The sequence below is a fragment of the Pan troglodytes genome, chromosome 10 (genome assembly GCF_028858775.2).
Source record: "Pan troglodytes isolate AG18354 chromosome 10, NHGRI_mPanTro3-v2.0_pri, whole genome shotgun sequence".
In the NCBI taxonomy this organism is placed as follows: Eukaryota; Metazoa; Chordata; class Mammalia; order Primates; family Hominidae; genus Pan; species Pan troglodytes.
The window spans coordinates 48,772,839-48,786,995 of NC_072408.2; the positions used below are offsets into that span (position 1 = coordinate 48,772,839).

General features: G+C 42.0%; 1 protein-coding gene across 2 annotated transcripts; it reads left to right on the forward strand.

Annotated features, from left to right (window-relative positions):
• The first annotated feature begins 1,538 nt into the window (after window positions 1–1,538).
• Window positions 1,539–4,532, forward strand: AMIGO2 (adhesion molecule with Ig like domain 2). Of its 2 annotated transcripts, XM_009425526.4 has the most exons (3): window positions 1,539–1,630; window positions 1,838–1,944; window positions 2,021–4,532. In XM_009425526.4, exon 3 carries the CDS (start codon window positions 2,084–2,086, stop codon window positions 3,650–3,652), a length of 1,569 nt encoding a protein of 522 aa, XP_009423801.1. In that variant the 5' UTR covers window positions 1,539–1,630; window positions 1,838–1,944; window positions 2,021–2,083; the 3' UTR covers window positions 3,653–4,532. The 2 variants fall into 2 exon arrangements, with proteins under 2 accessions (XP_009423801.1, XP_001163356.1); XM_001163356.6 differs by lacking the exon at window positions 1,838–1,944 and having other exon boundaries at window positions 1,542–1,630.
• Window positions 4,533–14,157: the final 9,625 nt, after the last annotated feature.

Genomic DNA, 14,157 nt, shown 5'->3' on the forward strand with positions numbered 1-14,157 from the left:
TTGGAATTAAACAAAAATGGATTTTTAATCGTAGAGCTCATCAGCCTCATAGCCTCCACCTCATTTCTGAATGGCCTTGTTCGGCTTGCACCTTCTGTGCTTGCTGAACCAAAGCGCGCTGGTCGGCCGCGGCATCTCCGGAAGGGATGAAGAGCCTCCGCGCACACGCGCCTTACTTCCCTGTCCCGCACGCGCCACGAGCACGCTTGCAAAAGAAGGGGAGGTGGCGGGGACAGAGACAGAGGAAAAGAGAGAGAGAGAGAACGAAAGAGAAAGGAGAGAGAGGGAGAGAGAAGAGGGGAAGGAGAAGAGAGAAAAAAGAAAAAGAAAAAAAGGTCTGCTCTGGGATTATTATTATTATTTGGGTTAATACTCTTATCTTTGCATTCCAGCCGGAAGGTCGGCTCCAAGCCTTCTTTCCTGCCCTCCTCCTTCTTGAATTGGATACTATCCCTGTTGCCGCCTCCTGAGTCAGGAAAGGGATAGAACTTTCCCAGGGAGGTGAGGGGTGTCCCCGCCGCGATTTCCCGGTTACTTCCTCCCAGCAGAGATCCCTGTGGAGAGGAAACGTTCCCGACTTCCCTCCACGCGACCTCCTCCCCAGAAGCGAGCGGAGACGTCAGGCTGCTTCTGGGTTTATTTTGTAAACCCAGACAGTCAACTGCACTTGGCGCAGGCAAAGCTTCCTTGGCCCTTGCCCCAAAGCAAAGCTCTAAGAGGTCCGGGGATTCCTTGGCCTGGGTGGGGAGAGAGACGTGACCTGTGCGGCCGCCGCGAAGTGGGTCTCCAAGGGTGAGACCCCTCCCTCGGTGGCTGGGCGTGTCCCCTTTAGCCTTCCTGGACCCCATTACCGCCCGGCTTGGAGCTGGACGAAGGGACGTAATTGGTAGGCGAGTGGGTTGGGCATCTTGACTCAAGGACCAGCGTCTGGGCCTCTGGTGTGGACCCCTGCCCCCTCCCCGCTCTGTGCGGCCGTTCTAGAGGTCCGGGTGGGAGCTGGAGGAGGAAAGAGGGAGGAGGCGGCGAGGCCGCGGGGCGGTATGAGGGGGCGCCGGCCGCCTCTCGGATTGGCTGCGCCGCCGCCCCCTCCGCATCCCGCGCCCCCCACCACGCGCCCAGCCTGCTCCCTCCCGCAGGCTCCGAGCTGCTGCCCGCAGGAGGCAGGACGCGCAGGGGTGGGACCGGCCCCCCAGCCCCTCTCCCGGCCCCGGGCGCGCGGGAACCCCGGGTCCTGCAGCCTCCCGAGTGCGGAGAGGCGGGGCCGCCCGCTGCCGCCCGGCTGCCTGCGCCCCCTCCCGCGGCCCCGGCTCTGGGAGCGGGGCGCCCCGCGCGCGGCCACACGGCGGCCAGAGCGCCGAGGCGGTACCTTCAGCCTGCCATGAGAGGAACCCGGGAGAGCCCCGGGGAGCCAGCGAAGAGCTTGGCTGCTGCGTCCAGGGCTGCTGCTGCCGCCGCGGCTGCTTGAAACTCCTCAAAGTTGAGAGCCGGCTAGAGGCTGCCGCCCGCCGGGAGCCGGAGGGAAAGGAAGTCGGAAGGTGCAAGAGTGACAGACACGGACAGACGGACGCGCAGACCTTCGGAAGGCACTGCGTAGGCAGCCTCCCCGGAGCCCGCGAGGCTCCCCAGCACCGTGAGTTTTTTTCTGGATGGGTGGTTGCTAAGTATTTCCGTTTAATTGTTTGTAGCCTACGTTTGCGTATAGTTGTGTCTGTTGGAGGGAGTTTAAAACAACAACAATAACAACGCAGGATGCACCTTAGGAAAAAATTGAGTTTCTGATGGTGGGTGAGACGGTGGGTTGTATGGAGAGAATGTGACTGTAAATTTTTATAAGCAGGACTAACCCAGGAAAGAGGAAAAAATACATTTAACAGTGAAGAGGCAACACAGAGCTCCCTATTGTGAAATAAAACCCATTTCAAAAGTTATTGGAAAGAAAGTAAGGTATGGCTCTTATGGGTTAACTAGTGGTAGTCAGTTTCTGCTTTTTACTCCCTCTGAATTATTAATTGTTTGCCAGGTTCACTGGTGGGAGGCTGAGCCGGTGGAAAAGACACCGGGAAGAGACTCAGAGGCGACCATAATGTCGTTACGTGTACACACTCTGCCCACCCTGCTTGGAGCCGTCGTCAGACCGGGCTGCAGGGAGCTGCTGTGTTTGCTGATGATCACAGTGACTGTGGGCCCTGGTGCCTCTGGGGTGTGCCCCACCGCTTGCATCTGTGCCACTGACATCGTCAGCTGCACCAACAAAAACCTGTCCAAGGTGCCTGGGAACCTTTTCAGACTGATTAAGAGACTGGACCTGAGTTATAACAGAATTGGGCTTCTGGATTCTGAGTGGATTCCAGTATCGTTTGCAAAGCTGAACACCCTAATTCTTCGTCATAACAACATCACCAGCATTTCCACGGGCAGTTTTTCCACAACTCCAAATTTGAAGTGTCTTGACTTATCGTCCAATAAGCTGAAGACGGTGAAAAATGCTGTATTCCAAGAGTTGAAGGTTCTGGAAGTGCTTCTGCTTTACAACAATCACATATCCTATCTCGATCCTTCAGCGTTTGGAGGGCTCTCCCAGTTGCAGAAACTCTACTTAAGTGGAAATTTTCTCACACAGTTTCCGATGGATTTGTATGTTGGAAGGTTCAAGCTGGCAGAACTGATGTTTTTAGATGTTTCTTATAACCGAATTCCTTCCATGCCAATGCACCATATAAATTTAGTGCCAGGAAAACAGCTGAGAGGCATCTACCTTCATGGAAACCCATTTGTCTGTGACTGTTCCCTGTACTCCTTGCTGGTCTTTTGGTATCGTAGGCACTTTAGCTCGGTGATGGATTTTAAGAACGATTACACCTGTCGCCTGTGGTCTGACTCCAGGCACTCGCGTCAGGTACTTCTGCTCCAGGATAGCTTTATGAATTGCTCTGACAGCATCATCAATGGTTCCTTTCGTGCGCTTGGCTTTATTCATGAGGCTCAGGTCGGGGAAAGACTGATGGTCCACTGTGACAGCAAGACAGGTAATGCAAATACCGATTTCATCTGGGTGGGTCCAGATAACAGACTGCTAGAGCCGGATAAAGAGATGGAAAACTTTTACGTGTTTCACAATGGAAGTCTGGTTATAGAAAGCCCTCGTTTTGAGGATGCTGGAGTGTATTCTTGTATCGCAATGAATAAGCAACGCCTGTTAAATGAAACTGTGGACGTCACAATAAATGTGAGCAATTTCACTGTAAGCAGATCCCATGCTCATGAGGCATTTAACACAGCTTTTACCACTCTTGCTGCTTGCGTGGCCAGTATCGTTTTGGTACTTTTGTACCTCTATCTGACTCCATGCCCCTGCAAGTGTAAAACCAAGAGACAGAAAAATATGCTACACCAAAGCAATGCCCATTCATCGATTCTCAGTCCTGGCCCCGCTAGTGATGCCTCCGCTGATGAACGGAAGGCAGGTGCAGGTAAAAGAGTGGTGTTTTTGGAACCCCTGAAGGATACTGCAGCAGGGCAGAACGGGAAAGTCAGGCTCTTTCCCAGCGAGGCAGTGATAGCTGAGGGCATCCTAAAGTCCACGAGGGGGAAATCTGACTCAGATTCAGTCAATTCAGTGTTTTCTGACACACCTTTTGTGGCGTCCACTTAATTTGTGCCTATATTTGTATGATGTCATAATTTAATCTCTTCATATTTAACTTTGTGTGTGGTCTGCAAAATAAACAGCAGGACAGAAATTGTGTTGTTTTGTTCTTTGAAATACAACCAAATTCTCTTAAAATGATTGGTAGGAAATGAGGTAAAGTACTTTAGTTCCTCAATGTGCCAGAGAAAGATGGGGTTGTTTTCCAAAGTTTAAGTTCTAGATAACAATATCTTAGCTTTTAGCACTATTGGTAATTTCAGAGTAGGCCCAAAGGTGATATGACTCCCATTGTCCCTTTATTTAGGATATTGAAAGAAAAAATAAACTTTATGTATTAGTGTCCTTTAAAAATAGACTTTGCTAACTTACTAGTACCAGAGTTATTTTAAAGAAAAACACTAGTGTCCAATTTCATTTTTAAAAGATGTAGAAAGAAGAATCGAGCATCAATTAATTATAAAGCCTAAAGCAAAGTTAGATTTGGGGGTTATTCAGCCAAAATTACCGTTTTAGACCAGAATGAATAGACTACACTGATAAAATGTACTGGATAATGCCACATCCTATATGGTGTTATAGAAATAGTGCAAGGAAAGTACATTTGTTCGCCTGTCTTTTCATTTTGTACATTCTTCCCATTCTGTATTCTTGTACAAAAGATCTCATTGAAAATTTAAAGTCATCATAATTTGTTGCCATAAATATGTAAGTGTCAATACCAAAATGTCTGAGTAACTTCTTAAATCCCTGTTCTAGCAAACTAATATTGGTTCATGTGCTTGTGTATATGTAAATCTTAAATTATGTGAACTATTAAATAGGCCCTACTGTACTGTGCTTTGGACATTTGAATTAATGTAAATATATGTAATCTGTGACTTGATATTTTGTTTTATTTGGCTATTTAAAAACATAAATCTAAAATGTTTTATGTTATCAGATTATGCTATTTTGTATAAAGCACCACCAATAGCAAGTCTCTCTCCAAAATTCTTATAGTAAAGTTGATTTTTTTAAAGGGGGAGGGGAAGGCTTTAATGTGTTCTAGATCAATTTATACCTTCCGTATGATGTTTTACTCTGATATCATTGTGCACTTTAGCCAGATCCAGAAAACACTCAAACTCTTATTTTGCAACAAGTGAGAGCCCAGGAGACCTCCTTATTATCCTGTCTCTGCTTTGAGGCAATCAAGTACCCTCTCTGAACCTAGGTTCCCTCATCTGTAAAACAAAGGTTTCAGACCAGATGGTGTTTAAGGTTTTTCCCCATACTGGAATGAATGATTTCTTGGTGGTATTAGCATCATCACAGACCTATACTTGCTTTCTGAAACTCTACCACATACTGAAGGAATGCAGGAATGGGATTAAGATGACTAGCATAGCAGTGTACAGCTTGAAGAGATGTTCCACATCATCACTCCAGCTCCTTCTCTTTTCTCAGGGACAAATGAGGCCCAGAGAGAATACGACCTGTGTAAGGTCAAACAGTGGCAGGGAAAGAAGGAGAGCTGGAGTTTAGCATTCTCCCTGGTGAAGATCGGAGGTCCAAAGAAATGACTCCTTTTTAAGGGATGGGCATAAAAAAGTGATCAAAACATTGCAAAGGAGAATCAAAGATTGATTGTCCTGGGGCTAAGAAAGAAGATAATTTTTAAAGAATGGGAGTGGGCAACAGTGAAAAATATTGCAGATAAGTAGATAAGGATAGAAGATCAACCACTGACTTTGGTAGTAATGGTTTTCTGTGAACAAATCAGAATAATAATAGTAATAATGATAATCAGAGATGCATGGTGAGAGCTCCCTAAGTGCCATGTGGGGCTTTCAGTGGCAGACTGGGCAGCGGGAAGTTAAGGAACAAGTAGCCAGGAGGTGTCCTTTTAGGGAACAGTATGTAGACCCGCTGCTCGGTAGCATTGAAAAGTCCCTATTGGATGGTGTTAAAAATTACTGTCCATGCCCCTTAAACACCAACCTCACCCTTTGGACAATATCCTTCAGAGCCAAAGATGTTACAAGCAAGCATTTTATTCTGCTTACTGCCATTAAAATAATTAGGAAGAATTCTGTGACTTGTATGACCTTGGATATCATCACCTCTTCTTGCTTTATAGAAACACAGACTCAAGAGAAGCTGTGATTTGTTTAGGATCATACAGCTAGTCTGGACACAAGGAAAACCTCTTGATCCATGAAAGCTCTCCAGCAATGTGATATTCCGGGAATGTTTAATAGAGCTAGGACCATCCTCTGACAAGGAAGTTGGAGAGAGGATTCCTAAATTAAATCTTTTTCGGAAGGGATCACTAAGGTTCTTCCATTCCTCAAATCCTTGATCCTATGAAAGTAAGTGTTGCATTTGCCAGGGAAATATGGACAGTGCTAGGAGTAAGGAATGGCTTTCTGGCAAAAGGATAGGATGAGCTGAGATAGAAACTAAGATACTTATAACTAAAACAAACAAACAAGCAAAAGCAGAAAGAAAATCCCAAATACTGAAAAGCAAAGCTGTGTTTTGAGCAAAAGTAGGAAGGGCTGTTGATCAAAAAAGTATGAAACTGAATGTTATGATGTAGAATTTTAAGTTCTTGGATGTATCAATTTTTTATAGGAGCCTGATCACATATATTTTAAATATAAGAACAAAAGTAACTTACCCTTTTAAAATTTATCTCACTGAGACCTTTTATATAATTTTCTTTCCAAGTAATAATCTATGTAACTGATTTTTTTTAAGCCACTTAGTATTTTTTATTATATAGTTGCGAGAGGTGGAAACTCACTGGAGAAATCAATCAAAGTTCATAAAAGTGAAATTTTCCAAGGCTTAGAGTATTTTTTATTATAATAAAGATACTGGGTCCACTATTCCCTATATACATATGATAATATATTCTATAGTTGTGAGTTAAAATTTTAAAGACACTTTCAAGATCTAGAATCTGAAAGAAGGACCTAAAAGATTTTCTTATTTATAATTAACTTCTGCATTAGTCCTCACTGTTCAGTCTAGAGACACTAAAATATATTCATTTTTTAGCTTTAATTGCTTGAATTATTTGCACGGAAAAATATTTTTTATATTTTAAAATAAACATTTTCCTAACAATCACAAGGGACGTAGATTAAACTTATGGGGGTGGAAACATCAGAGGAACAGGAAGAGACATTACCGTTCAAATTCTGAAAAGATATTTGATTTGGGATCCTCCGGCGAAGCACTATTAAAACAGGATACAGCCTAAACATCCTACAGCATCATTGCTTTTCCTTTGCCATAACTGCTGCTAGCTTGGTGTCACCTTCCAGTGTCATCTAGTTTACCAAATGATCTAGCAGTAGGTTCAAAACTAGGTTTCTCAATAGACTCCTAGGGGAAAGCTAAACAAGCAAGGGTTTCCAGCAGCTACCCCCTGCACACTTCTCAACCAGAGATTCCTATTCAAGATGTTTGGGGTAAGGCCTGCCCACCTGTTTTTTTTTTTTTTTTAATTTACTGTGCCATTCTGATTCTACCTATTTTGATGAAACACATCCTGAAATGGGACCATAGCAAATTGTGTATTTGAGGCTATGTCAAAATACATTCCTTTTACTTGCTAATACATTTATTAATAAAAAGAAGAATTTTAGCCCTCTAAAAATATTCTCATTTATTAGAAAAACAGAAGAGTTTGATTCACGGACACTAAATGAAACATAGAGTAAATTGGCTGTAACTTATGACTTATATTTTTCTAAACTGGGGAACATGGAATAATTACTTTGAGATGACTATATCCCTGATTCTTTCATTTGTTAAGACTATTTCTAGTTTGAAGCAGCTACAACAGATTGGGTTCCTAACAATGAGCTTTGGAGCTTTCAAATTTGATTAGATTATAATAAAGTGAGGACATATTCCAAGGATGTTTGAGTGCAGATTTCGTCTACAGAGAAGCAAACTCTTTGCTTCTCCAATATATTAGAAGAATAGTTTTTAAAGAAAGCACAAGATTTTTTTCATGGTTCTCTCATTCATCCCTGCCCAAGAGCCAGCCCCCTGATTCATGATTTATTATAATATGAAAGTTAGTGTGGAAAGATGATGATTAATTTGCCCTTGCAAGTAATATTGGATGGTAATATATAAAAAGTAGAACTAAAAAGTCTTATAACTATCTCTTGAATAATTTAGAGGACTGCTTAAGCGGCCATTGTTGCTTGTGGATAGATGCCAGGGAAGGAAGCTCTTTTACAATAAGGACCAGAGTATATAAAAATAGATACTTTGTCAATTGTAAAATGTGCATATGACATTTATACTGGTTTTAACTTATTAAGCACCTACTAAATACCAGGGAAACTGTGTGAGATAGTTTTTATTTATTATCATTCCTTGTTATAGCAGCCTTAAATGACAGGAAATATTACTCTGTTACAGATGGTAAAAAGCAAAAGATGGGAAAGGATAAATCATTTTCCCAGGTGACCGAGTTAATAAGCTGTTTTTATCATGATAATTATTTTAAAAAATATCTCTCCACAGTACTCGCATAGACGTTTAACCAATAGAATGACTTTGTAAAGCATGAATGAGAAGCAAGCTCTCTATAAATGTAAGAGTTGAATGAGCTAATGCTCGCAGCAAGTCTGGGGAGAACAGAAATGGAAGGTCAGGGGATTATAAATCATAATAAAGGTGAACATGTTTTTTTCCCTATAAAATACAATGTGTTACTAAGTAGCAAAATTTGAAATCTACCTAAGAAGATAAGAGCTTTATAAACTATTGGCTCCAGTCTATTGGCTCTTTTTAGTCCAGTTGCACTTCACACATGAAATTGCCTAATATGCAAAATAAATATCTGCTTTATCATTATAAACTATATATCAAAATATTGAAATGAATAAGTGATTACTTTCAATATTTTTAAATTAAAAAATGACCCAAATGTATGGGTAAACATTCTATTTGAGGGAATATCAGAGAATTTGTTTTAAATTTCTAGGAAAGTGGCAGAGACAAGTCAGACCCCATGGGAGATTTTTCCAACTAATTTTAAAAATAGATTTCTCAAGATAATTTTAAAATTATTTAACAGGGTAGTCTCACTAGCTTACTTGATTAAACTTCCCTATGAGGTTAGCAGAGTGTCAAATGTATTTGTAGAAAATTTTTGTAGTGTCCACAGGATCTTAGGGTCATGGAGTCAAGAATCTAGGATTGAGGGTGATCACTTTGGTGATGAATGGCTAGTAGTAACCCAAAGAAGATTATTGGGCATTGCTAGACACTGCCATAAATGATGTATAATAACCACTTTCTCCTCTTAAAGGAGATTACAGTACAACTGAGAGAGCAAACAAATAAACCCATTCAAAAGAAATGAGGTAATCTATTTGTAACTATAATGGCCAGTAGGAGGTGAGAAGGCAATATACTCAGACATCTTGTTTTAATCAACTAGGCTAATGTGGTACAGGTTTAAATACTACATAACCATCCCACAAATGCTGCAAATATTACCTTAGCTAGGATCTTGACCTGCAGCTAGCTGATGTTTTAGGGTTATACATTATCATTCTTAATCAAATCTGGAGGAGTCAGGGACCTTAAAATTTTGCACTGGTCCTCTATCTACATGCACAGCCCTCACCTCCATACAGTTAGGCTGAAGCCTTTTAAATGTGTGTGTCCTAGCCATGCCATACAGAATGTGAATAAAAACAATAATAACATTTCTTATATGTAAGCTCCTTGCTAATGGCTTTATATATTTTATCTCATATCTGTGAGGAGGATATTATTTTTATGTCCATTTTACAGATGGAGATACTGAGGCTTAGGAATATTACGTGATTTGCCCAGAGAGCATTTAGTAAAGGAGTCAGGATTTAAACCCAGTTGTCTGGATTCAGAACCCAGTCTTTCAATGTCTATCATCTAATAAATTAAACTGTAATTCTTCTCAGCTCCATAAGAGGGCCTTGCTCATCATGTCCCCTTTGCCCTCCTGCCTCCTTTTGTCTGGCTTGAGGCTACCTTTCCTTCAGTGCGCTGGCTGTTTCCAGGATTCTACTCTATCTTTCCATGCTGCGGCTGCCTTAGTCCTAGCAGCTCACTGCTTTGGTCCTTAAGAAATGCTGGCTTATATTCTTCTGCCTCTCTTTATAATTCCCCCTTCCTGACCCAGATCCTCAACTTCTAGAGGATATGCCTTCTATCTCTTTATCCAGTACCTAGCACATGGGATATGTTTCCATGTCTTAGCTTTTTAATTCTATTCATTCGTTCATTCATTCATGCATTCCATAAATAGTATTGAATACCTAATATATGCCAGTCCTTGTGCTTGACCCAGACATCAATGATGATCAAGCTGCTCCCAGGTTTCAAAGAGAGGCAGAAATATAGTTTTATCATGAGGCCAGTGCCATGATATAGAAATGCCCAAAGACAGGGAAGTCAGGGAAAGATTCCTGGAAGAAATAATGCCTAAGTGGGGGCTTCAAGGAAGACTATGTTTAGAGAATCTGCACAGCTGAAAATGCAGGAGATGGAAGGCAAGATTGTGAATTCCCGGGTCCATGGGAATTCAACTAAAGTGGCTCTCAGGAGACCAGAGTGCCAGCATCCCAGGAACGGTCTTATAATGAGGCCCTTCAATAGTTTGATTACTAGACATTCCTCTCTCTACACTGAAAATTTAGCTGCCATGTATTCCTATTTCATAGCTCTTCAAGGAGGAAACATACTAAATTGGCTCATGTAAATGCTTATAGCATATTTTGCTAAGCTGAAAAGAGTTAGAAATATTAGCTTCTCTTGTGTAACATTGTGGGCTTAATACTGTAATGATGAAATAATCCTACTTAATTCAGTTATCACTCTATAGACCAAGAAATGTCTTAGAGCTAATGTTTACCCAGGCCTCACCATAATTAAATTTACATTGCTAGCTCAGATATTGATCTGACTAAGCTAGTTTTATAAGAGTGAATGATTTGGATGGGAAGAGGCAGAAAGATGTGATTTTCAAGGGGGGGGATAAACATCAGACTGTCCTGCAGAATTAAATCACAATAGTTCAGGCTGCTTTTTCAGCATTTGTGTGCATTTTTGCCCCAACTCTACCTGGTTAAATACTTCTTCAAAGCATTTTTGTTTGCACAAATCTTTCTCAAAGTCTAGGCTTGTAGAGCTATTGCAGTTTTTTTTAAAGCCTTATTTTTTCAACCGTATTCCTTTTCCCAAAGAAAGTATCTTGCCTGAGGTGAAAACACAATGCAAGGTCTGTGATGTGAAAGCTTAAAGCAGTTGTATTTTTTTTATTTGTTCTCAGCTTTTTAATATTCATACTTAATTATAACCTTAGGGAAGCATTCAGCTCTCAATCTGACCTACTTCAAATCAGTGGAGAAAATAGCAAATATCTCCCCTAAGCAACCATTTATAATAACTTTGACTTTTTCCCAAAACCCAGAGGAAATACAGTGCTTGTTCCTGGGCCAAGTTTGTCAGGAGCTATTTGTGTTAATAAATCTTCCTCATGTAAGGATTCAATTGAAAAAGCATATAATTGACTATTGCATATAATTTGTAATAAGGACCTTAATTAGCTATAGTACATAGTGATTTGAATGACAAATGTATTATTACATTTTTTCTTGTTTAATTGGTCAATATTAAGCATCTTAGGAATTTGGCAGTGTTGTTGAAAATGAAATTATATACAGCCCCGTACAAGGGCTGAGGTTTTCCTAAAGAACTAGAGAAGGCACTGCTCTGTAGGTATTTTCTACATATAGTGGCAAGGTGACTGGCTAATTCCCCTGCTATTTGTCACTCAGGGTATTCAGCTTTAAGTACCACACACTGGGGGAGATGGGAGTGTCATCTACCAGTATTAAGTATATCTCATACTTTTCCTTGAATGTAGGGGCAGTTGCCAGAATTTCTGCCAGGCAGTGAAGCCTCTTCCCACATTATCTAAAGATTTAGATGGAGGCAGAGACATTTATAGGGAGTTTTCCTGGCTACATCTTCATCTCCTCTACTTATCTCTGGAAAAATGCTTGGAACACTTGTTTATTATTTGCTACCAAACCACCTTAAAGATACTCAGCTGTAGATACTTGCCCTTCAGCCTCACCACACATACTGTCTTTTAAAAGCATTAGTGAGTCCTTTACGTGCCAAGTCCTGAGCATTTTACTATCTATGGGCATTTCCATGCAAAGTGTTCGTATATGATGTAAAAATGCCTTCTAGGTTCTTCCCATGACTTTTCTCATTTCAGTCAAATGGCAATTCCATTCTTCCAATTGCTCAGCCCCAAAACCTTGGTGTCATCTTTGACTACCTTCTGCTTTTACTCCCTATGCCTGATCTGCAGGAACATTCTCTTGGCTCTGCCTTCAAAATATAACTGGAGTCTGAGCTCTTCTCACCACCACCACTTGATCCCACATCCCAGTCACCAGCTCCCTCCCTGGATGATTGCAGCACCTGACTGGCCTCCCTGCATCCACCCGTCCCCTCCTGGGGTCTGTTCTTAAAGCTCAGGATCCCTCTGAGCAGAAGGCAGCTCATGTCCTTCCTCTGACTACTCACTGGAGGCACATGTGGAGATTTCAAAAACATCCCCAGGCCTGGGCTTCACCGCAGGAGATTCTGATTCACTTGGTTTAAAAGCTCCACAGGGGATTCTAAAGTGCAGTGGTGGTTGAGCCCTTACAAAGGTCGGCTTGTATCCACCTCCAGGCAGTTCTCTAGCCGCATTTCCCACCACGCTGTCCCACACTCCCTGTGCTCTCATCTGCCAGTCTCTTTGTGCACCAAGCTGGCTGCCCCTCAGGCTTCTGCCCCTCCTCTAAAACACTCCTCCTATTCCGGCCTGACTGGCTTGGCCTCCTTCAGGTCTTTGCTCAGCCTGGCCTCTGACCAGGTTAATTAAAGTCGATTCCCCAACTCTGTCCCAAGCCCACCCCACCCCATCCCATCCCATCCCATCCCATCCCATCCCATCCCATCTCCATCACATTCATCTCCATGTGACATCCTACATCTTTTATTACTATGTAAGTTCCACGAGGACAGGCATTTTTTATCTGTTTTGTTTGGTGGTGTATTCCCAGTGCCCAGAACAGAACCTAGCCCAGCAATGATAAATATTTGTCAGAAGAATGAAAGCCCAGGAAGGAGCTGTAAGAGCTCCCATAGTAATAAACTGTAAGGTGTGGAAAGGCCATAATAGGCATGTACTGTTTACAATATGGTTGATTTCCATGTGGCACATTTTCTGCTTTGCTCCATCGCTTGTGACATTCTTTACCTCCCCAAAAGAGCACACAAAGAGTTTTGCCATATTCAGTGATAAATAAGCTGTCTAAATACATCTAAGTACCCATTTAGCATGTATTTCCCAGTCGTTTAAGGCATCCCATTTGGTATTTATGAGAGGATGTCATGCTGAGTACAGAGAAGCAGGAAGCCTGATGCCTGTCTCCTCTCAGCATCTGCTAACAGAGTAATGCCAATTAGCACGTGTCAAGGGCCTGAAAGAAATCAGACTGGGCTTAAAAGGTATCAGGCAGTAGGCTTGACACAAATTTAATAAGCTGTCTCTTACCTTTGGAGCAGGTTTTTTTTGTTGTTGTTGTTTTGGAATCCAGTTCTGTCAAGAGGAATTTTGACTGCTTTAGTGAGTAAATGGCAGAGATGCAGTGTTTACTCAGCCAGAGATGACCTCTGAGGAGGTTGTGTAGTCTGACAGGCCAATTAACTATTCTCCTGTCGATACTTGGAAACTTTCAGCAACTTCCATGGCAACTTTTTTTTAAAATTAATTCCTGATATGAGGGGAGACCTCCATCACTAGAGAGAAAACCAAGCAAAAAAGAAACCTGAGTGGAGTGGGGTATGCAGTATGGGGATTGGCCACTCAGCATATCCACCTACTGCAAGGGGTAGCATGGGGAGAGTAAGTGTGTGATGGTGGATATGAAGTGTTTTGTGAACTGTGAAATGCAAGGTGAAGACAACTATGAAAGATGACACTGGGCCAGTTTCAGTGGCTCAGAGGTGGCTCACCACAGCTGAGTGGCCCTCTCACTTCCATCAGTGTTTCCAGAGCAACTACTTCTCCTCTGCCCCACCTCAACTCCTCTTTGCTTTCCATTGAGAGTCCATGTAATATTAAATCCAAGAGAGCAGCGGGCAGCATACCACTTCCAGTAGGTTAATCCTCTTGGCATGTTATGCTCTAAAGTGTTAAAGCAATTTTTTCAACTCTATGACATTGTTATCTCATCAACCTAATTTCTGGCTGTTAACAATAAAACCAATGAAGAAGAAGTGACAATGAAAAATGAGTAGCGTTATAACATTTATTGAGTACTTACCATGTGCCAGTCATTGTTTTAGGTGCATTCTCTGAGCTAACCCATGTAATCCTCCTAACAACCTCTGCATTAGGATGACTGTGAAATCCACCTGACCTATGAGCAAACTGCAGCACC